General features: G+C 57.7%; 1 protein-coding gene across 3 annotated transcripts; it reads left to right on the top strand.

Moving 5' to 3' along the window:
* Window positions 1-1,501: 1,501 nt before the first annotated feature.
* On the top strand, window positions 1,502-20,889 carry GLI1 (GLI family zinc finger 1). 3 transcript variants are annotated; one of them, XM_084499862.1, is made up of 12 exons: window positions 1,502-1,762; window positions 12,987-13,153; window positions 13,333-13,428; window positions 13,937-14,102; window positions 14,361-14,523; window positions 14,620-14,721; window positions 14,848-14,988; window positions 15,603-15,752; window positions 16,253-16,417; window positions 16,927-17,175; window positions 17,356-17,635; window positions 17,902-20,889. In XM_084499862.1, the coding sequence occupies exons 2-12, from the start codon at window positions 13,057-13,059 to the stop codon at window positions 20,172-20,174; spliced, it is 3,882 nt and encodes a 1,293-aa protein (XP_084355988.1). In that variant the 5' UTR covers window positions 1,502-1,762; window positions 12,987-13,056; the 3' UTR covers window positions 20,175-20,889. The 3 variants fall into 3 exon arrangements, with proteins under 3 accessions (XP_084355988.1, XP_084355987.1, XP_084355986.1); XM_084499861.1 differs by having other exon boundaries at window positions 13,907-14,102; window positions 14,623-14,721; XM_084499860.1 differs by having other exon boundaries at window positions 13,907-14,102.
* The last annotated feature ends 804 nt before the right edge of the window (window positions 20,890-21,693 follow it).

Raw genomic sequence — 21,693 nt, 5'->3', positions numbered from 1 at the left:
CTTCCCTGCTCAGCCTCATGCCCTGCGGTGTCCCTGCCACAGGCCTCTGCCAGACCACTGCAGCCCTCCAGACTGCACAGGACACGGAGACTGCCAAGCGCAGTCCCAGCGGTTCCCCCCAAAACCACGAAGCAATTCGGGGCGTCCCCGGCAGCAGAGGAGCTTGCTGCAGTCACAGCTGCCTTTTGGCCTGCTGAGGCTCCCCTGGGGTGGATGGGGCTGCTCCTGTGGGGCTGCAGCTCCGGTGCTGGGGATGGCAGCGTCCGCGCGGCTGCTGCTGCACCCATGCTCTGTCTGGAGCCCAGCAGTGCCTGGGCGAGGTGCAATGCTGAGCCCTCGCTGTCCTGCTGGAAGGTGTCGGTTTGAGGTGTCACCCTTCTGTCTGCTCCCTTCCTTGGAGGGTGGACCTCTCCGGGCCGGGCTGATAGGTGTTGGCACCCTGGTGTGCCGCCTCACCAGGTCCAGGTTGGGCGTTAGGCATGTTGGCTGCTGGTGCTGCGTCCTGCATGTGCATGTGCTCTGTGTGCAGGTGTGTGCTGTGCGTGCAAGCGTGTGTTTATACATGCAAAAGCATGGGGGTGTGCTTCTGTGCACAAGGGTGTCCATGCACGTGACCCTCTGCTTGTCCCCAGTGTGCACATACCAAAGTGCCTGCACAGATGCGTGCAGGCTGCACTTCTGTAGAATCATTGAATAATTAAGGTTGGAAAAGCCCTCCAAGATCATCTGGTCCAACCATCCCCCTACCACCAATGTTACCCACTAAACCATGTCCCTAAGCACCACCTCCAACTTTTCCGTGAACACCCCCAGAGACAGTGACTCCACCGCCTCCCCAGGCAACCCATTCCAACGCCTGACTGCTCTTTCTGAGAAGAAATGTCTCCTAATTTCCAACCTAGACCTCCCCTGGTGCAACTTGAGGCGCACATGAAGGCATGTGGGTGCACATGCCCTGTGTGTGTGAGCCATGTGTGTGCTCAGCCACACATGCACACTTGCAACTGTGAGTTTGCATTGGCGCATGTGTGTGTGCATGAACTCGTGTGTGCATGGACTCCTGTGCATTGCTGCACGTGCACGCCACCGCATGTACACGCCTGCAACTGTGTGTTTGCATTGGTACCTGTGTGTGTGCACCAACTGGTGTGCACAGACTCATGTGCACACAAACTTGTGTGTGCACAAACTTGTGTGTGCATGGATTTGTGTGAGCACAGACTTGTTTGTGCACAGATTCGTGTGTGCATGGACTCGTGTGCACGGACTCGTGTGCATGCAGGGTACCGGCTTCATGGGGTGCATGGCCGTGCGCGCGCAGGGCCGCCCTGCGAGGCTGTGCTCCTGCGGGGCGCGCCGGGGCCTCGCGCGTGTGCAAGCCCCGTGGCGGGCGCGCGTGCCCCGCGTGCGCGCGTGTGCACGATCCAGCCCGGGTTTTCGGAGTGGCTGGGACCGGCGGCACTCCCGGCCGGGGTCTCCGTCCCGAGCGGGCTCGGCGCCGCCGCCGCCCGACTTGGCGGAGCGGCTCCCCGGCGCCCCGCGACTTTTACCGGGACGCGCCGCCCCCGCGGGGCTCCGGCAACTTGCTCCGGCCGCCCGGGGAGGAGCGGGAGCGCGGCCGGGGAAGTGCTGGGGAAAGAAGGGGGTAGGGGCCGCCCCGTCCCGTCCCGAGCCCGGGACGCCCCTGGATGTGCCGCTGCTCGCCGGCCCCGAGCCGCAGCCGGGAGAAGGGGGAGCGTGGACCGGCGGGGGCCGCTCGGAGGTAGGAGCCGCCGGGGCCGTCGGGGGTGCTGGGGCCGTGGGCTCGGTTCGCTGGAGGTGCCGCGGGACCGGACGGCGCCGGATCCCCCGGGGGACCCCCGCCGGGCTTCCCGCACGGGGCACGGGGGCCGAGCCGGGGGGTCGCACCGTGCTGGGAAGCGGCCGGGGCCGAGCCGGGCCGTGCGGTACCGTGCGGCCAGCGGAGCTCCCCGGGCTCGCCGTGCTCCCGAACACGTCCAGGGGAGCTTGCACCCGCTCCCACGCCCTCACGGCCCCACCAGGCTTCATGCACCGGCTGGGAGGGCCCGCTCTGCCTGGCCACCCAAGCTCTGGGTGGCCTGAGGAAGGGGATGCAGGGTTCCCGCAGCCCTGTCTGTGGGTGCTCTGCTGCTGCCCGGTCGAGGGTGTTGGGCTGGGAGCAGCGGCCGGGTGGAACTTTCTGCCCCAGCCCGAGTGACGCAGCAGCTGCGGGAAGCTTCCAGGACGCGCAGGAACCACGAGCAGGGCCACCCGCATCGCTGCTGAGAGCTCCCGGCCAGCCAGAGCCTTCTTGCCCCGGGTGTGGTGGTGTAAGTGGGGGGTTCCTGCAGACACCTTTTGGGCCTCTGCAGCCCCGGCATGGCAAGGAAGGAGTTGGCTGGCCTGGCCCACTCAGCGCGGAGTGTTCTGGGCACCCTGGGCAAGGCTCCAAGGGGAGAATTGTCTGGTGCTGAGCCAAGGGGGCGCAGGGGCTCCCCTGGCAGCCTGCCGGGCTGTGTGGGCAGCATCTTGCTGGGGTGAGGCCTGGGGACACTTAAGGAGCCTCCCAGAACCTGCAGCAGAACACCCAGGCCCCGGCACACTTGGCCTTCTGAGCCCTTGTCCCGCAGACCCTGAAGCATCGCTTTTGCCCTCCCTGTGTGGCCCACAGAAGTGGCCAAAGAAGTGTCATGTGCCCAGGGAAATCCCTCTGGTTCTGCAGGGAGGGCAGAGCTGCTTTTTCACATCACTTGTGGAGCACCTGGGGTCCTTGTCTGTGCACATTCTTAATGTCCGTCAGTCCTCCTGCGCAGGGACTGCTGGTGGCTTCGGTACTCAGAGAGATGGGACTGGGGGCAGGTGTGTTGGGTGAGGGACCTCAGCCCCAAGTCCCCCTGCAGCTAAGGACAGGCCTGAGCTCCGGCGGGTGGTTCCAGGCATCTCTGGTGCCTCACTGGTTGCCAGCCCTTTTGCCCCCCTGCTAAAGGCTCCGGGACCACTGGGTTCAGGCGTCGGCTCCGTGTCAAACCCTGGCTGGGATCAGGAGTCCAGGGCTGGCAGAGGAAGCTGCCCAGGGCTGGACATGGTGCAGAGGAGCGGGAGGGAACCAGCCTCCTCGCCTGCGTGAGAGGCACCTGAGCAGGACATTGTAAGACTTGATCAGCCCAGCCTGCAGCTGAGTGTGAGCTAGCTGAACGTGTTTGGGCATAGGGCCACCTTTCTGGGGTTTAAACAGAATTCCCTGCAAGGCTGCCCACGTTTCTCCAAGCCCTCGGTGAGCCAGGGGCTCAGGGATGCTGAAGGCAGAGGAAATGTTTCTCCAGAGAACTGTGTTGTGGTGCCCTGGGTCAGGCCCTGCACACACAGATGAGGTCCAGATGGTCCCTAAGCAGAATGGGGGGGACTCAGCACGACAGCGACAGTCTGATGGTTGCACCTCTCCTACGAGGATGGAGAGGCAGGCGGCTGGGCCTGAGTGGGACTGGATGTCTGGGGCGTTTGCAATGCCATGTTTGGAGTCTGGAAAACTAGAAGATATTCCAGCCACAGCCAGGATCCTGTGCCCAGTTGTGGGGGCCCCTCAGAAGCAGCTGGACGCCCAGACACCAGAGTTATCCCCCACCCCGCTTTGTGCCCAAACCTGAGCTGATGGATGCAGCTTCCTGAGGGAGGAGAGCACAGGGTTTTGGTGCAGGGGCAGACTGGGGGGGGAAGGGAGAAGGGAGCAGACGGAAGTTTCTCCTTTGGAAACTCAGACCTGGGAAAACTTTTCCCTGTACAGCTCAGTCTGCTGTCTCCAGCCGAGGCAGGGGCTGCTTCTGTGGTGGACAGGGGATGATGGCAAAGGCACCTACTGTCCTTTCTGTGCTGTTGTGGGTGTCTGAAGCTGGTTTATTGATGTGTGTGTCCCTGCGTTACGCTAGCTGGGTTGGCCCATGCCCTCCCTTGAGCCTTTTCCAGTGCACATAGCATCGATGTCATTCATCAAGGCAAGGGGGTCAGCTGGAGGTTCAGACCCTGGGAAGGATCCACACCAGATCTCCTTGTGCCTGGCAGGACCCACCAGCTCTGGAGCTACTGAGGATCCTAGCACCTCTGAAGAGGTGCCACATCCCTAGCAGGACCCCTTGCACACCCTCGTGCGTGTGCCAGCCCAGCTCCCACTGTGTGCACCGTGCTCTTGAGCTCCCAGCAATGCTCACAAGTGGGCTCCGGAGGCCCTCAGGGCATTTGCCTGTCTCCATCTCCCTGGTTGCTCTGCAGGGAGGGTTGTGTCTCCCCTCCCCGTACCAGGGTCTTTTCTGTCAAAAAGGTGAGCAGAAAATCGGGAGCAGGTTTGGAGTAGAAGGCCACCAGACCCCCGTGGCTGGTGTAGTTGGAGGGGGGGCAGTGAGCTGTGTTTGGCAGTACTGGAGCTGGCTGAGATCTCCCCGGAGCAGGGAGGTTTCTGTCTGGGGGTGTGAGTCAGCTTGGACACCTTGTGACGTGTGTTGTCGCGTCGGTGCAGCCCGGGAGGGGGGTGTTGAGCTCAGGCTCGGAGGGGATTTGCAGTTCACTTCTGGAGAGTGCGGAGAGTGGGTGGGTGGGTGGGCGGGAGCCATGAGGGCCCTTCCCGTGCAAAGGAGGGATGCTGTCAGGGACACACTACGTCTCGGAACACCAGCTGCAAGGCTGGGGTGGCTGGCCAGCTCGTGTTCCCTGGCCAATGCGATTCTCCCCACCACTTCAGTGTGCTGTACAAGCGTGTACAGCCTTGCACATCCATGCACCTGTACATGTAGGCGCCCTCGTATGTACACATGCTCACATATGCATGTGGACATATGTGCACCTATACACACATTCCCACACGTGATGTGACTTTCACTAAAGGGTATTTGTGTTGATTTCTTGCCTTCCTTCTACAGTGGGCCTGTCCTTGTCTATCTCTACTGACATACTGGAAGAGGGAATCCTCTAATGCCCAGTAGTTGGTGAGAATGAGAGTTCCTGCACCCAGAGCATTCCCTGCAGCATGTATGAATCTGTGTGTCTGCATGCACACCTACGGATGCATGTATCAAGGGGCCTATTTGTGTATGTATATACCTGTACATGTGTGCACATTTATCTGCCTGGTCAGTCTCTTGTATCCCTGGGACTGGAGTCTCTTTGTCTGTATGCCTCAGTTTCTCATGATATCTTCTGGTGTTTATCAAACCCAGTGATGTGAGAACTACCAAGGATGCACTGGGTGGGTTCTTGGTAAGGACTGAGAAAAATCCCATCCTACAGAAATCCTTACAGGAACACGGCAACTGTACCCCTCCTGTCCCCTGTCCTTATGGCACATCAGAACCCTTCAGAAGCTGCAGAATAACAAGGCGAACAGCTGATAAAATAGCTGCCACAGATTGGGAACAAGCAGCAAAAACACAGAGTCAGGTTTCAGCTTTGCTGCATCCGGGTCTGAGGCTGGTGCGTGTGTGTGTGCTTCCAGATGTAGTGCAAGCACACATCCATTTCCCACCCCTTCTTGAATTCTTGCCCCTGATCTTGGGGCAAGAAAGCAAAGCCCTGTCTGGTGGTGGAGAGCATGGCTCTGAGCTGTGGGGTTGCCATGGGCAGAGTGGGGCTCTGCTCAAGGAATGGGAAGAGCAGGGGTCTGCGCCACTCACCTCCAACAGTGGCAGATACGTTGGGAGAGACAAACATGCCCCAGCTTTTGGGTATGGCAGGAGGACCCCTCCCCCCCCACCCCCCAGCAGGGGTCTCCTGCTCCAAAGAAGGAGTAACTTCTGCTTCTTAAATGCCCAAGTGCTGAGCTTACCTTACTCCACCGCTCAACAAGCAGCTTACAGCTTAAAGGGCACTACTGATGTGTATTTAATGCTTTAATGACTGCTGAAGATGTCCTGGACATCCTCCTGTCCCATTCTGAGGAATCCTGCAGGATGGAACTGTTGGGATGGGAACAAGCTCGATGTGAACTTCACTGGCTGCAGTAGGAGAACAGATGACAGCGTGTCTGAGTGCCTGCCATGTCCTACCTTACCTCCCTTGGGAAGGCAAGGTTTCCTGTGCTGCTGCCCCTATTCTAGGTGTGTCCCTTAGTGTAATGCACAAGCGTTGTGGGCTGTGGGGTGATGCCCTGATGCTATGGGAAGGAGTTGTGCCTGGCAGGGTCTCTTACAGCTATGACTCAGAGCTGGGCTTTTATGGGTCCCACATGTTCAATTTTGCTGTTTCCCTCCAGCACTGGGAAGGGAAGAGGGAAGTATAAAAATTCCTTATAGCAGCTGCTGCCATGTCTGCACCCTCCTTACCCTCACCCCAAAACCTTGGCCCCACCCAGACCCCAGCCCAATGAAGGCAGGGGCCAGGGAAGTGGCTTTATGGGAGCAATTTGCAGGGGTAGTGTGCACTGGGGGCCAAAGCAAACAACATACGAGCCCATGACAATTGCCTGCCTGCCCCAGGACCACCTATCAAGCGTCACTGCTCCTGCCCAGCTTGCTGTGGCTTCCTGACTTGCTCGGCTTGTGGTTGAGGGCCGGTAGCCCCTGTGTTACCGGGGAATGCAGAGCTCAGAGCTCCCACCTGCAGCCTTCCTCTGCTGCCTGCCTGTACCCTGGGATACACCAGAGACTGGGCAGCCAGGGCTGTACCCCAGCTGGCCTCTCCTCCCAGAGCACACATGTGTTAGCATGTGTTAATGTGTCTGGAGGCACGTCGGAGCATGATCAGGAATGGGTGTGGATGCATGTAGGAGTGAGGGGCTGGATTTTTTGCTCCCCCCCCCTTGCCCCCTGCACCCCCCGCTGAGACATGGCGTACGGGTGGTGGTGTACTGTGGCTTGCATAAGGCTGTGCTGCTGGAGGGATGGGTGGGCTGGGGAGGGACCTCTGGCCCTTTCTGGAAGTGGTGCAAAGGGCAGAGAAGAATTTTGGCATGGGTTGGGGAGTGGGGATGTGTTATGTTTTCTGAAGGCTAGAGAGGGAAGGAGGGAGAAATGAGCAGAGGATGTCCCACGTCTGTCCTGGCACAGATGTCTCTGCCCCTTTCCCTCCACACATACATAGCCTTTCCCCAGAGCTGGTTCCTTCTCTGCCTCATCTTCTCCAGGCAAAGGACCACCTTGGAATGAGCTTGGCAGCCCACACCAGCATGGGATCGCGACCCTGCATCGTCCCCTTTCAGACCCCCTGAACCTGAAGCAATGTGCTTTGTGGCAGCTGCGGTCCTGGGCAGATTAGCTGCCCCTTGCAGGGGTGTCTGGGCTCTCCCTAAAGGCCTGGCCTAACCGCGAGGTCGGATGCAGAGTAAGGCAGCTGAGCGGGAGGTCTGCACGTCAGTTTTGCTGGAGACAGAGATGAGAAAGCATGTGGGGCCAGGGCATGCAGCTCCCCCAGTGCAGACAAGCCTGGCCCCAGTTCAGTCCCAGAGCAGGGAAAGGGGGCTTCTCCCAGAAGGGAATTTCGCCCCTTTTGCCCCACTGTCGATGGCATTTGCCCATTCCCAGCAGCACAGTGGCACATGGAAAGGCTGTATGGCATGGAGGAGATGCAGTAGCTGGGGAGGAGTGTGTTAACCTTGCCAGATGCTGCCCTGGGAGGCATCTGGGACATGTCCCCTTGGTCCTGGACTGTTGCTGGCATGAGGGAGTGTTGGTTCCCTGGCAGCCCTCTCTCTCCCAGCCTTGCTGCTGGCTTGTGTGTGCTGCAGCTCAGCCTGGCCCTCTGCTGCGTTCCCCTTCTGTGTCTGCAGAACTGCTCCGGTGGTGGCTCCATGTGAACTGCTGCCCCAGCGTGGGAGGGCAGATCTTAGGGCAGATCAATGTTTTTCATAAAACCCTCTAGGGTTAAACCAATTGGGCATGTGGCTGACCTTGAGGTCACAAGACAGTGGAGAGGAGGGCTGCAGTGTGCAGGCAAGGGCTCTGTGCCCACCCTGTCCCAGGGCTGGAGCCAACCTCAGCAGGGTGGGATGTCTACCCCCTCTCCTGGGTGGTGCAGCGGTGATCTGGGGCATCTCCATGCCTGAGGCCCTGCTGCTCTGCTGGAACCCTCTGTCTGCCTCTCTCTGCTCTGGCCCTCCCTTGTTCTCTCACACAGTGAAAGTTTGGGGTGACTGGGCCTGCAAACACATGGCAGCTCCCCTTCAGTAGCTGAGTGGTAGCTCAGCTCAGTAGCGTTGTGGCTCCCAACATGCGTGCATGTGTGGACAGACATGCACAAGCACGCGTGCAAATGTGCGTGCAAACACATACATGTATGAGTGCTTGCACACAAGCACCTCCCTCAACCATACACAGAAACAAAAATCCCTCCCCACATGTGCAAACGCAGATGGCCAAACCTGTGTGTTCATACAGGCAGACACACTTACAGGAGCACAGATGCCCCCACTCATACACACACAGAGCCCTCCCCCAGGCCCCCCACGCTGGGGGCTGTGCTGGGAGGGTTGATGGATTGTGCCACACACAGCTCAGCGCTGCGCTGCTGGTCTATCGGCTGGGATCTCGGCTGCATGGGCTAATCCAGCCCTGACATCACATTCCTCCACAGTGGGACTCCGGGGCTGTTAACCCTGCCAGGGCTGGGCCTGGGACAGGAGATGCTGGGGTCAGTGCTGAGGCGCAGAGGGATGCCCACCACCCTCGTGTGCTGGGTCGGGTGGGAGCCCCCCGCTGTGGCGAGTGGTGCAGGCTGGGCACCTTTTGAGCCTTGGCGCCCTGCGAGGTGAGAGCTAGGGGGGTTTGCCCTGCTGTGGGGCTATGGTGGGACACACAACCCTCCTCCTCCTCCTCTTCCTCCCCTCCTCTTGCCGCCAGGTTTCCTAAGGGTGTGTGGTTGCCCTGCCTGTCTCTCCCTCCTTCTCCTGAGTCTGCGTCTGCTCCACCACCCATAGGTGCAGGCATCCCGACTGTCATCCTGCGGTGCAAGCTCACCACGTCTCCCCTCCCTCTCTGCTTATTCCCCCTTCTCTGTATCCTTCCCACCCCCATTCCCCAGTGTCCTCAGCAAACTGGAGCCAGATGACAGATATCAGACGTGTTTGCAGGAAATAAAGAGGGGGGGTGGGTGGTGGTGGCCAGTCCGACCCCCTCCTGCGCGGCGTTTCTGCATCTGGAGCCAGCCTTGCTTCAACTGCTCCTGCTGCTGGCTGTGCTCCTTGTTTTCTTGGCAGAGAGGAGGAGGAATGTGTTTCAGTTTGAGTTTCTTGGCAGGAGGAGACCGAGGGAAGATTCCCCTCAATCCCGGCTGCGCCTGGCTCTCAAATTTATGCCCATAGGCTGCAACTTGGGTGGGCCGTGGCGGTGTGCGGCAGGCGGGGGAGGCGAGCGCGGTGGTGGGGGAGCCGCAGACCGGCGCCTATTGGCTCCCCGCGCCCCCGGCCCCCTCCAGCTTCCCCAGCTTGGGGGCCACCAGGACGCAGGGAGCCCCTGCAGACGGGCTGTGGGGAGCATCCTGCAGCTGGGACCCACAGGCCCCGAGCACTTTCTCCCTTGCGTACCTCCCCCTGTCCCATGTTGGTGCTTAGCCGGGTGAACGTGGGGGATTGGAGAGAGCTGTGCCGCTGCCGTTGTGCCTGCCTGGCATCCGCCTGCCTTAGGTTGCCCCCAGTGGGGAGACCCCAGCCCTTGCCAGGCAGGGTCTGCTCTCCAAAGCCCTCCCTGTTGTCCAGGCTCAGGAAGGAGAGGCTGTCTTGGCATGGCAGGACCATGAGCCTCCTTCTGTACTTAGGGAATGGGGGTGATAGGGACCAGAACCCCACCGAGCCGCTCCTAGTTCTGCATGGTGGGTGCTGCAGGGGAGCAGAGAGGATGGTGCACTTGACCTGGTAGCTATGGGGTGGGAGCAATGTGGCTTGTGCTGCTTGCCTGCATGTTCCCCATGTGTGGCGGTATGCTTTGTATGCATGTGCTCTGTGTGCCCACATGTTCTGCGCATGCTTATGCAAACCTGTGCACACACGTGTGTTGTCTGTGTGTGCTATATGTGTGCATATGCAGCTTTGTGTGTGTTCCATTGGACATGTGTTCTCTAGGTCTGTGTGTGCATAAGTATGTGCGCACTGTGTATTGCTCAGATGCTGTGCGCATGGAGTTTGTGTGGCAGTCGCTCTGCACATGTGCGTACATATGTGTGTGTGTGTGCACGTGTGTGCATGCAGGTGCAGGGCTCTAGCTGGTGCTGGGCTTGGCAGGGGCTGGCACAGCAGGGTACAGCAGGCTGGACAAGGCTGACAGCGCACAAGGTAGATACTATATCACAGAGGCTATGGGTGAATTAACTGCTTTCCTGGAAGCAGTAGATGCTCCACAGATAGTGCCCCATCCTGCCAGGACTCAGGAAGGGAGGAGCACTATAGGTCACGTCAGGCTGCATCCCCAGCCCAGGTGAGTGGGGAGGGGGCTGTAGGCTCATGGCCCAGGGCAGAGCCCACCATTCCATTGCTGCTGCAGCAGGTGGCTGTGCCCATCTGGACAGCCATAGCCCTTCTCCACTTTGGACTGGAGTGACTGCATATAATTACTGTGCTATACGGTGGCAACCTGCCTGTTCTCATACAGAGCAAGGAGCTGGTGGGGTAAGACTATGGATCTGGGGCAACCTGGGGTAGCCCAGATGATGGTTCTTGGGAGGTGGAGGCAGGAAATATTGGCACCAGACCCACATCAGTTCCCAGCTCCACACAGGGGCTGGCTTGAGGAGGTCTCTTGAGCCCCCACTGCTCTAAATTGTACCAGAAGGAGGCAAAGTGGTCCCCAGCACTTCAGCTTGTCTCCCCGGCCACAGGAGCTCCCAGAGGTGCCAGGAGGGATCCAGGACAGTTGTATCCCGTATGAGACCCGAGTGTTCTTCCATGCAGGCAGAAGTCCAGAGACAAAAGTAGCACAGGTCTGCACGTGTATGTATGTGTATATACTTATATGCATATGTATTTGCAGTTATGTGTGAACACACTCATGTGTGCAGGTATCATGTGTGTAAGCATACATACTATGTCTGCACATGCTTGTGTATCTGCATGTATGAGAATGAGTGTGTATGTGCTCTTGTGTGCTCATGGCTACATGTATCTGTGTATATATGTGGATGAATGCGTGTGCATACCTGCACGTGAGCCTCTATGGATACATGTAAATGTGTGTTTGTGCACCTGTGACTATCTGTGTGCATGCACAAAGTGCTGGGGGCATCTGGGAGTCAAATTTTAATGAGGGACCTGTGAGCCCTCCCTTTGTTTAATGCTGTGGCTGGGGTAGGGGCAGCATTGGGGGTGTCCCCTAGAGCTAATCCCCCAGTCTTTGCTGCAAGGCCTGGGTCCAGCAGGCAGGTAAGAGGCCCTCCCTCTTTCCCCCTCACCGTCCTTTCCTACTCATCTCTTTCCCTTTCCTGCCCCCAGCACCACCACCACCTTCCTGGGTACTCCCGCCCCCTATGCCTGCCCCGCTGCTCCCCCCCCCCCTCCATTCTTCCTGGCTGACACTCTCACAAAGCCCCAAGACAAGCTTTCAAAGGGGCAACTCATGCGGAAGAATTGCTGCCCCCCTCACCCCCCGCATGCTCCAAATGCAACCCAGCACTTTCCCAGCAGGGTGAGGGGCTCCCACTCCCCCAGACCCCTTGTTTGGGGCAATTCCCTTGGTCTCTCAAAGGGGAAGGCTGAGGATGCAGGAAGCGTTGTTCCTGGTGCCACCCACGAGTGCCTCTTCCTTCCAGAGCTTCTGTCCTTCATGCAAGCCCACGGGGGTCTTGGGGCAGGACGGGGACCATGGTTAGGGATGGAGCTTTGGGCTGGGATCAGGGTGTAGAGGCCGAGGCCACGGGTGGAGGTCTGACTGCGGGCAGGGCCAGGTGGGGAGGCAGGTGGAAATGAGACCTGGGCACCAGGCAGGGACCCACAAGCAGGGATGCAATAGTGGGCTGGGCTGAGCCCTGTAGGCAGGGGTGGGATACGTGGGTGGGACAGGGCAGGGTTTTGACCTGCAGGCAGGGTGTGGACCTGCTGGCAAGGCAGGGCTGGGTGTAACTTACAGATATGGCAGGGACCCATGAGCAGGGAAGAGCAGGATGCCAGCTCGGGTCCTTTGGCCAAGAATGGCTTTACCCGTCTGTGCCTTAGTTTCCTGTTTTGGCAGTTAGGGCTTGCAATTTTTACATCTATATGCAAGTTTGGCTGTGGATGTTTGTGCAGGTGTCTGGGTGCACAGACGTGTATTTCATCCCTTTTGCAATGGACACTGTGCAGGCCTTGGGACACTTGCTCGGACAGGTTGCTCTTCGTACAGCATCAAGCATGAGGCCACCTTGCTAATTCAGTAACTGGGAATCCTTGTGATGTGGGATGACCACAGGGCACCCTGTGGCAATATCACTGCTTGTGCCGAGCTGTCAAGGGTGGCCTTGTACTGGCCAATGCACTGATTCTGTCAAGACAGTCTAAGAGAATTGGTGTTGTTCAGCCTGGAGAAGGCTTTGAGGAGGCCTTATAGCGGCCTTCCAGTACATAAAGGGGGATACAGAAAAGCTGGGGAGGGACCCCTTTATTGTGGAATGTAGTGATAAGACGAGGTAATGGCTTTAATTTAAAAGGGCAGCACCCCCAGGCCCCAGGACATCCTTTTGCCTTGGGCTGGGTACACAGGTCTGTGTCAGGACCTGGTGAAGTGGTGGGATAGCAGTGGCTAGCACTGATTGCTGTGCACCCCAGGCAGGTGGGTGCGGGGCCATGACAGGGAGACTTCAGCCCGTGGGCAGGTTGCAGGTGGCCGTGGGCTGGGGGGAGACAGGAGCATGGGCCTCGGGAGGCTACAGCCATGGCAGGGTGTGGCTGGTGGTCCTACTGCCATGGCTGTGCGGCACGACAGCATCCCCTGCCAGGCACAAGTCTGCTCCAGCTGCCACACGGAGCCCACCAGGGTGCAGGCTGCGGGGCACTTGGAGGTGCAGGGCTTGTGGTTAGGGGGCCATCTGCCCACCGTTGTCCTCCTCAGGCCCTGACCGGCGCCGGCCCCTCGGTGAGGACCAGATGTGCTCCTGAGCCTGGCCAGGCCCCATTGCGACATGTTCAACCCTGTCAACTCCCCAACCAACGGCTACGCTGAGCGCTGCTGCCTGCACCCACTCCACGGACTGGCCACGGGTGCCCCAGGGCCGCAAGGTCGGTTGCAGCTCCCTCATCCTGGCCAGTGGCTGGGCCTGGGCAGTGCCTGGCATGAGCACGAGGGGCACCTGCCTTCAGTTTCAGTCTTTGGGTTCAGGGACACTCCAGGGATTTCCTTTTCCCCTTGTGCCCTCCACCCTAATATGTCTTCCTGTCTGTCTTATCCTTTCGACCAGGACTTGATTTCCCCTTATGCCACCAGTCAAACCTCATGAGTGGTCACCATGGCTATGGGCTGGTGCCAGGAACTGAGCACCCAGGTGGTGGTGATGGTAAGTTTCTCATCTAGGGGGGTGTGGGACAGGTAGAGTAGTTTAACAATGAGTTTACCAGGAGTGAAGATGTGTGTGCTGAAAGGCTCAGACAGTGTTGGGGGCAGTGATTACAGAGGAAGAGGCTGCTGGGGCTTAATGTACCTTTCCTGGAACAGTGGCACCTGTGTGAACAGGAAAATTTGTGATGGCTTGTACAGGGGCAGGTGTTGACCAAGGGGATCAGGTGCTTTTCTTCGGGTGGTATTGGTTGTAGAAGGGAGTAGGTGTGTGTCAAGGGTTTCAGGTACCCCCTAGGAACATTGATGTGCTAGGTAGGGAGGGGGGATACTTTTGTGCTTTGTCGCAATCTAGAGCCAGCAACACTCAGGGGACTCCTCCAGTCTCCAAAGAACCATGCTTGTGTCCTTGGGGGTGACTTCAGCCTTCTAGGACCCATGCTAAGAGGATTGCCCCCCACTCTCTGCTGCCGTCCCAGGCTCATGGTTCTCAACAACCCGCGGTGCAGGCAAGCTGGGCAAGAAGCGGACACTGTCCATCTCACCCCTGTCAGACTCTAGTGTTGACCTGCAGACGGTAATCCGCACCTCACCCAACTCCCTCGTTGCGTTCATCAACTCCCGTTGTGCCTCCACCAGCAGCTCCTATGGCCACCTCTCCATCAGCACCATCAGGTGGGCACCAGAGTTAACCCTGTTGGCATGCACACAGCCTCTCAGTATGGGAGCCTGAATGCTGATGCCCAGTTTGGGGAGTCCATGGGACCAGGGCCAAAGAAGGTGGGAACAGTTAGCCCAGAGTGGGAGGGCAAGGGGAACTGGTGGGATAGTGCAGGACTGGCTGGGAGTGCAGACACCTTGGATCCTTGTCTCAAAAGGACTAAATTTCCCTCCTCTGCTGGTGTCATCTGCTCATCATCTTGCTTTTTGCAGTCCATCACTGGGGTACCAGAGTCCACCAGGGCAACCAAAGGGCCAAGGGCACCTGTTCAGCCACACCCCGCCCCTACCACCATGTGCCTCCCACGAACACCTGTCCACCCGCCCAGGGCTCCTGCACCATGCGCCAACTCGTGGGACCCTCAAACACTGCCAGGTAAGTGGTCCCCAGGGGATGCCATGCATCCTGTGTAAGAGGTAGCCAGTGGGCATCCCAGTGCTGACTGCTTTCCAATTTCCCCCATCATGGTAGCAGCTAAAGTTGGAGAGGAGCCTGAGTAGTCCTCTGACAGCCAAACACCCAGAGGAGAGATCCGAAGGTGACATCTCCAGCCCAGCCTCCATAGGCACCCAGGTACTCCCCAGGCCTTGGGAACCCCCTACCTCCCAAGGGGTCTACACTCTTCCTCCATGCCACTCCCAGTAACAGTGAACACAGAGAGTCATATCTGGGAGTGCTCACCTGGCTCTGTACCCCCAGGACCCCTTGTTGGGGATGCTTGACGTGCGGGAAGATCTGGAGAAAGAGGATGGGAAACCTGAGTCCGAGACTGTCTATGAAACCAATTGCTACTGGGATGGCTGTGCCAAAGAATTTGACACTCAGGAGCAGCTGGTGCATGTGAGTTAGGTCCTGCCTGGGCATCTCCTGTCCCAGAATCTGTGCCTAGGCTACTGGCTGCTGTCACACTTTATCAACCCATCACTCCTTCTCAGACTGTCCTATGCTGGGACAGCCCTCGCCCCCCAGCCCCCACCACCTCAAGAACTCACCACACAAGTGAGTGGTGGAAGTTGCTTCTAGGGAGGGAGGGAGATGCAGCCTCCTCTTCCCTGTGGCAAGTTTTTCATGGTCCTCCCATACCCTAGGGTAAACAACCGGTCTGGCCTTCCTCACTCCTGGGTTAGCTCTTCTGAACTACTAGTGCATCCAGACTTCCTCCTTTGCTCTCCGTGTCTCCCTCCAGACAGTCCAAATCTCCTGTATCACCCTTCTCACCATCTTGACCCCTATGTCTTGTCTTGGTCCTCCCAAAATAGCCCCCATCTCCAGTATCCCCTACCTCCTTCAGACAGCATCTGACCATTCTGTATTCCTGTAGTGTCTTGAGTCTCCACCAGCCACCCCAGTCCCTCTATATCACATTTCTCTCATGATACTCTCTTAAGATATCTGTATCCCCCTGACCCTTCATGCCCTCCCCAGCACCCCTAGTGATTCCCTTCTCTCCCCAGCACATCAACAACGAGCATATCCATGGGGAGAAGAAAGAGTTTGTATGCCACTGGGCAGCATGTTCCCGGGAGCAGAGGCCCTTCAAGGCTCAGTACATGTTGGTGGTACACATGCGACGTCACACAGGCGAGAAACCTCACAAATGCACGGTGAGATGGAATGGGCCTTTGCAAAGCCTGGGCTAAGCTGTGGTGCCTTGCATCAGGCAAAGCTCAGGGCAGGGTGCAGGCTGCCCTGAGTTGGTATATGGTATTGAGGGGGATATGTGGTGGGGAAGGGAAAATGAGGTGGGATGGACAAGGTGGTCAGGAGCATGGTAGTACGTGATAGAATATGTTTCATGTGTGGCAGGCCAGAGCCCCTGTGATCAATGGCATGGCACAGATGCACATGAGATAAAGGGGTATTTAGCAGGTTGGGTACACCATGGGTAAGTGGCTGGTGCATAGTGAGGTGGCCTGACATAGGCCAGAAGGGTAAAGGGCTGTGCAGTGGCCTCAGGACATACACCTGCAGGAGTGCAGGTGTGTTATGTGTGGGAGGTGTGGTAAGTGTCTGGCAGGTGTGCTGTGGGCATGGAGTATGGGGGTGACGTGGTACTGGGTCTGTTGAAGGTGTGTGGCATGTTTTACTCTGCTTGCCTGCACAGTTCGAGGGCTGCAACAAAGCCTACTCACGCCTGGAAAACCTCAAGACACACCTGCGCTCACACACGGGTGAGAAACCTTATGTGTGTGAACACGAGGGCTGTAACAAGGCCTTCTCCAATGCTTCTGACCGAGCCAAACATCAAAACCGCACCCACTCCAACGAGGTACATAGCCATTTGTGGCTCTTTGCACCCCTTGGGGCTCCCCTTGTGCCACCCTATTAGTCTTGTACCTTGCATCCCTGTTTTTTTTTTTTTTTCTCTGTGCCCCAACTCCCTCCTTGCCTGCTCTTATAAAGTATGCACCCCCTGTTCCCTTCCTACCTCACTTGCACTCCCACCAGGGTCCCTCTACCCTTGCCCTACTTCTGTGGAGCACTGTCCTTGTATCTTTCCTCAGAGCTTCTTATGACCCCTTCCAAGGTTCTCCTGTAACACCTGACATGCCCCCCTCCAAGGAGATTCAACTTCTTTGACAAATTCCCACCCTCTCTTCCTTCAGCTCTCAGGTCTACTGGAGGGACTGGGAGGAGTCTCTGGTTTATAGAATTAGAATATAATAGAATAGAACAGAACAGAACAGAATAGTTCAGTGGGAAGGGACCTACAGAGGTGCTCTAGTCCAACTGAGTTAACACCCTTCCTCCACCATGCCTACCTTTCTTCTCTGATAGAAGCCCTATGTGTGCAAAATCCCGGGCTGCACCAAGCGCTACACAGACCCCAGTTCCCTGCGCAAACATGTGAAGACGGTGCACGGCCCTGATGCCCATGTCACTAAGAAGCACCGAGGTGATATGGTGCCAGGCCGTGTACTGCCAGCTCCCAGTGGCCCCCCAGACGTGAAGCAGGAGAGAGATACAAATGGCCCCACTGAGGCCCGGAAGGATGACAGCAAGCTCTTGGTGCCTGACTTGGCCTCGGTAAGGAGCTGGGGATGTGGTGACGGAGGGAGGCCTGGCCAGCACTGTTGGAGGAGTCAGTTTGCATGGTAGGGAAGACATCTCCAGATCTGGCAGGGTGGGGGTTTCCAATCTGCATTAAGTTTGTAGTGGATATCTGACTCCCCTTTTTCCTTGGTTAATATTGTGGGTCCCCCCCAGAAGCCGCAGCCCAGCCCAGGTGGGCAGTCATCATGCAGCAGTGACCACTCACCTCTCGGCAGCACCACCAACAACGACAGTGGGGTGGAGATGACGGGCAATGCAGGCGGAAGCTACGAGGATCTGTCCACATTGGAGGATGTGGTGCCTGGTGAGACCATGGGCACCTCAGGGCTCATGGCCCTCCACAAGCTAGAGAATCTTCGCATTGACAAACTGAAGCAGATGAGGAAACCATCAGCTACCAAGGGCCTGAATTTGCCAGTCATCTCAGGAGCTGGTGAGACTGGGGTTCCCTCCCACCTGGATGTGGGGCCAGCCCTGCGGGCACTGTGTTGAGGGAGGTCTGGTTTGCAGCCAGAGAGGTGGTGGACCCTCACGTCTGGGGCTCTGCCCCATCCTTTACCCTTCTTTACTGCTACCATTTGAATCTACTTCCCATCCTAGCAGGCACTAAGCATGGAAGAGGCCATATCCTAGTACTGGAGATGGCTGCCTGTTCCTCTTCTGGGTTCCCCGCTCTAACTCCTCCTCTTCTCTTTTCAGGCCTGCCTGGGGAGGTGTCTGGGATCTCTGTGCCACCACCAGCTGCCTCGCACCGCCGCATCACAGAGCTGTCAGTATCAGAGATGGGCATGCCGCTGAACGAGCGCCGGAGCAGTGCCACCAGTACTGTAAGCTCAGCCTACACCGTCAGCCGGCGCTCTTCTGTGGCGTCCCCATATCTGGCTGGACCATGTCTGGGTGGTGAGACAGGGACAATGCCTGGTGGGGCATGCCTGGCAAATGGCTATGACCCCATCTCTCCAGATGAGTCACGACGCTCCAGCGATGCCAGTCACTGTGGAGGGTTGCCAGGCGTGGGCAGCCTCACGCCAGCCCAGCGCTATCGTCTCAAAGCCAAATATGCTGCAGCCACAGGTGCCCCCCCGCCAACCCCGCTGCCCAGCATGGAGCGGGTGGGCATGGGTGGCCATAGCAGCTTACCTGGGGACTACCTCAAGCCAGCAATGCCCCCCTTCCTCATGAATGGTTTGCTGAGAAAGCATGGTTCCAATGACTACCCTGGCTATGCAGGCAGCATTCACCCTCACCTGGTGCCTGGGAATGGTGTGCGGCGGGCCAGTGACCCTGCCCGGACAGCAGCCAACCCTCATGCTGTACCCAAGGTGCATCGTTTTAAGAGCATGGGTAACGTGAATGTGTCAGGGGCAGGCAGAGCTGTCCTGCAGCCCTTGGGTGGTTCTGATGCTAACCTTCAGCGCTATGTCTTCTCTCCACACCCACCCAGCATCAGTGAAAATGTCTTCCTGGAGAGTGTAAGCATTGAGGGCCCTGGCCCAGGCACAGAGTCTGGCTTGCTAGAAATGGATGAGTATTCGAACTACCTGGAGGAAAGCTTCCCATGCCAGGGGACAGGTGTGGAGCTCCAGTGTGAAGGCCTGTATGGCAGTGCTCACCGGACCATGGGGGGTATGCAACTGAACCCAGGTGGGCATGGGGATATGGAGGAGGGATTGCTTCAGTCTGAGTTCTCCCTCCCTCAGTGCCAGATGAACCAGCATTTTTCGAGCATGCGTGCTGGCAGTGGGACCGTGTCAGCTCCTTGGGAGGAACCTCACCAAGGCAATCTGGAGATGAGTTCCGGGCAGCCAAGTGTGAGTGCCTCTGCTACTGCCATGTCTGGGGCACACTGTCACCATCAAAGTACTCAGTACCCACTACCCAGTTCTTGTGTGCAGCAACCCAAACTTGTGAGCTCGTGTCAGGACAGTGGATTTTCTGAGGGGCACCGGCTTAACCGACTGCAGATCAAATCGGAGCAGTGTTACTCATCACCTGCCCCACCACTTGGTCCCTGCCAGAACGTCAAGCCTACTGCGCCCATACAGCCTCCTGTGTCATTTGGCCAAGCCATGAATGCAGTATCCAGTGGTTATCGGTCTGAGGAACGGGCACCTGTCAGCTACATGGGCATGTTGAGCCCGGGGGGTAGAAGAGCCCACACCCCCACCTTGCAGGCCAAAGAAGTGATGGTCCGTAGCTATGTGCAGGCCCAGCAGGCTCTGATGTGGGGTGAACAGTTACCCTCCAAGGGAGGGGAGGCTGGCATGGGGGTGGGCAGTGAACCTGGGCAGTACCATGCCATGCAAGCACCACTGTACCTCAGCCCCAAATACTCTGGTTACCAAGCCAAACCAGATCACCTGCAGGGTCTGGCAGAGACCCACCACCTCATAAACCCCCAGTGCTTCAACCCTGAGATGGTGCCACACCCACCTGGTGGCCCTAAACCACCAGGTCACCAAAACAGCCTCAACTATGTAAGTAATCTGGCTGAGCCAAATCACTCCTATGAGGGAGTGGAAGCCAGCTCCCGGCGAGTGCTTCGCTTGCCCCCTGTCCGCCCCACACCTGAAGGGCCCAACAATACCCTGCTATATTACCCAGGCCAGGACACACACCTGCAGGTGGGCAAAGGTGGGCATAAGCTGCTGGATCAAACAGCAGCAAGCTGCGGGGGTCCTGGGCATTATGGTGGGAGTTCAGAAAGCCTCAAAGGTAGCTCATATTACTACCTAGATTCAGGGGAGCAGGTGTCCAACAGCCTGGACTCGCTGGACCTGGAGAACACGCACCTTGACTTTGCTGCCATTGTGGAGGATTCAGAGACACCTGCACTGCTGCCTGGATCCCCAAGCCCTGCTGGTGGCCTCCTGCTTCCGTCATCTGGTAGTGCCAACATGGCTGTGGGTGACATGAGCTCTATGTTGAGCACTCTGGCAGGGGAGAGCCATTTCCTCAACTCCCTGTCCTAACTAGGAGGTACCAATCGTCAGGTGGGCATGTCTGCAACAAGGGGGCCCAAACTTCATTTGGGTAGAGGCATGGAATCCGTCCAGTGCCTCAGGTTTATGACTGGGGGTTAGGGTGGGGAAGTAGGGAGAAACACCCCTCCAGTCTTTCCCTTGTCAGGTCTGTGGGTGTAAGGCACAGGGGAAGGATGTTGCTGGGTCCCAGACACAGCTGCAACCCTGATCATGTCAGTCACCTCTGGAGTTGGGGAACTGTTTTTACTGAGTCCTTCTATTTCAGTTCCACCTTTCTCTGCATCTGCTGGCCCTCTGGATAAAGTGGTCCTGCGCAGTCATAACATTGAAACCAAAGAGTTCCATGCTCCCCATCCCTGCAGGCAGCCCCCCTCCATATGTTCCCATTGCCCCCTTATATCCCTATTTTTTTGTGACTCCCCCTCTACCCCCTCTTGCTTGGCAAGTTCCCCTCCCTCCCCTCGTCCCCCCCCTTCTCCTGTCTTGCTCAAAGATGGGAGAAGGGGCAGGCAATTCATCATAAGGATGGGGCGTATGTGTGTGTATGTGGGGGGGAGGGGGATGGGCTCAGGATGCCTGGTGCTGCCTGTGCCACTCTGTACATAGTGTGCATATGTGTATGTCTTTGTCTCCCCTGTGGGTATTATCCCATTTTTTCTTTTGTTTGAAAAACAGCAGTTCCCTCTGTCCCCATTAAACCCTTTCTCAGGGGAGCGTGAGATGTGTGCCTCTTTATCCCTGCAGTCAGGCTCCAAGCTTGACCCATGTGCTAGGTGCTTTACAGCTCTCTCCGGCACCCCTTTCCCTCTGCTGGGACCACAACCAATTTGTACCAAGCCCTGTAGAAGCCTTTTGGAGTGGGGTTCCAGCCATAGTGTGTGCTGCACAGGCCACCCACACAGCAGTTCTCACTGCAGGGTTGCGGGAAGGAAAGGGCAGTGCTGCTCTAAGTTACACACCTGTTGGCATCGTGCAAAATCACCAGCAGAAGCACACCAAGACCCACACACACTGAGATACAAGATATGGCTTAGTGCTTCTGGGGCTATGCCTGGATCTCTGAGGGTTTTCCTTCATACCATCCTTGAATGTATGGGGGGTGGGGTGGGAAGGAAGGGGGGGAAGGCATCTCCAGGCTCTTCCATAGACACTGGGGGGCTACCTTGACACCTCTAGTGCTGCTGTGAGCTGTGGGACTCTTTACAGGGTCTCTGGGACTGTCTGAATGCATAGCGTCTCTGTGTGGCCTTTAGATGTCTCTAAGCTGCCATGTGTTTTCCAGCATTATTTCTGAGTGCTGTGCTTTTTCTGCAACCTGTCTGGGCTCCTGGGGGCTCTTCCTAAGGCCCCGTAAAGCACACACAGTGTCTTCAGGGCAGCACTGGGCTTTTCAAACCTATAAACGGGGTGGTTTAGGCCATCCTAGTGTCTCTGGGGCTGTTCCAAGGTTGTTAGCACACCACTTGGGCTGTTCTCCAGGTCTCTGGATGTCTTTGAACTGCTGGAG

The sequence above is a fragment of the Aythya ferina genome (assembly GCF_964211825.1).
Source record: "Aythya ferina genome assembly, chromosome: 28".
In the NCBI taxonomy this organism is placed as follows: domain Eukaryota; kingdom Metazoa; phylum Chordata; class Aves; order Anseriformes; family Anatidae; genus Aythya; species Aythya ferina.
This window is presented reverse-complemented; position numbering and strand designations above follow the sequence as displayed.

Coding starts and splice junctions, on each gene's coding strand:
- GLI1 (XM_084499860.1), top strand. CDS start 13,057: ATGTTCAACCCTGTCAACTCCCCAACCAACGGCTACGCTGAGCGCTGC. Junction 16,418..16,926: donor ACCGCACCCACTCCAACGAG/GTACATAGCCAT, acceptor CTTCTCTGATAG/AAGCCCTATGTGTGCAAAAT. Junction 17,176..17,355: donor TGGTGCCTGACTTGGCCTCG/GTAAGGAGCTGG, acceptor GGTCCCCCCCAG/AAGCCGCAGCCCAGCCCAGG.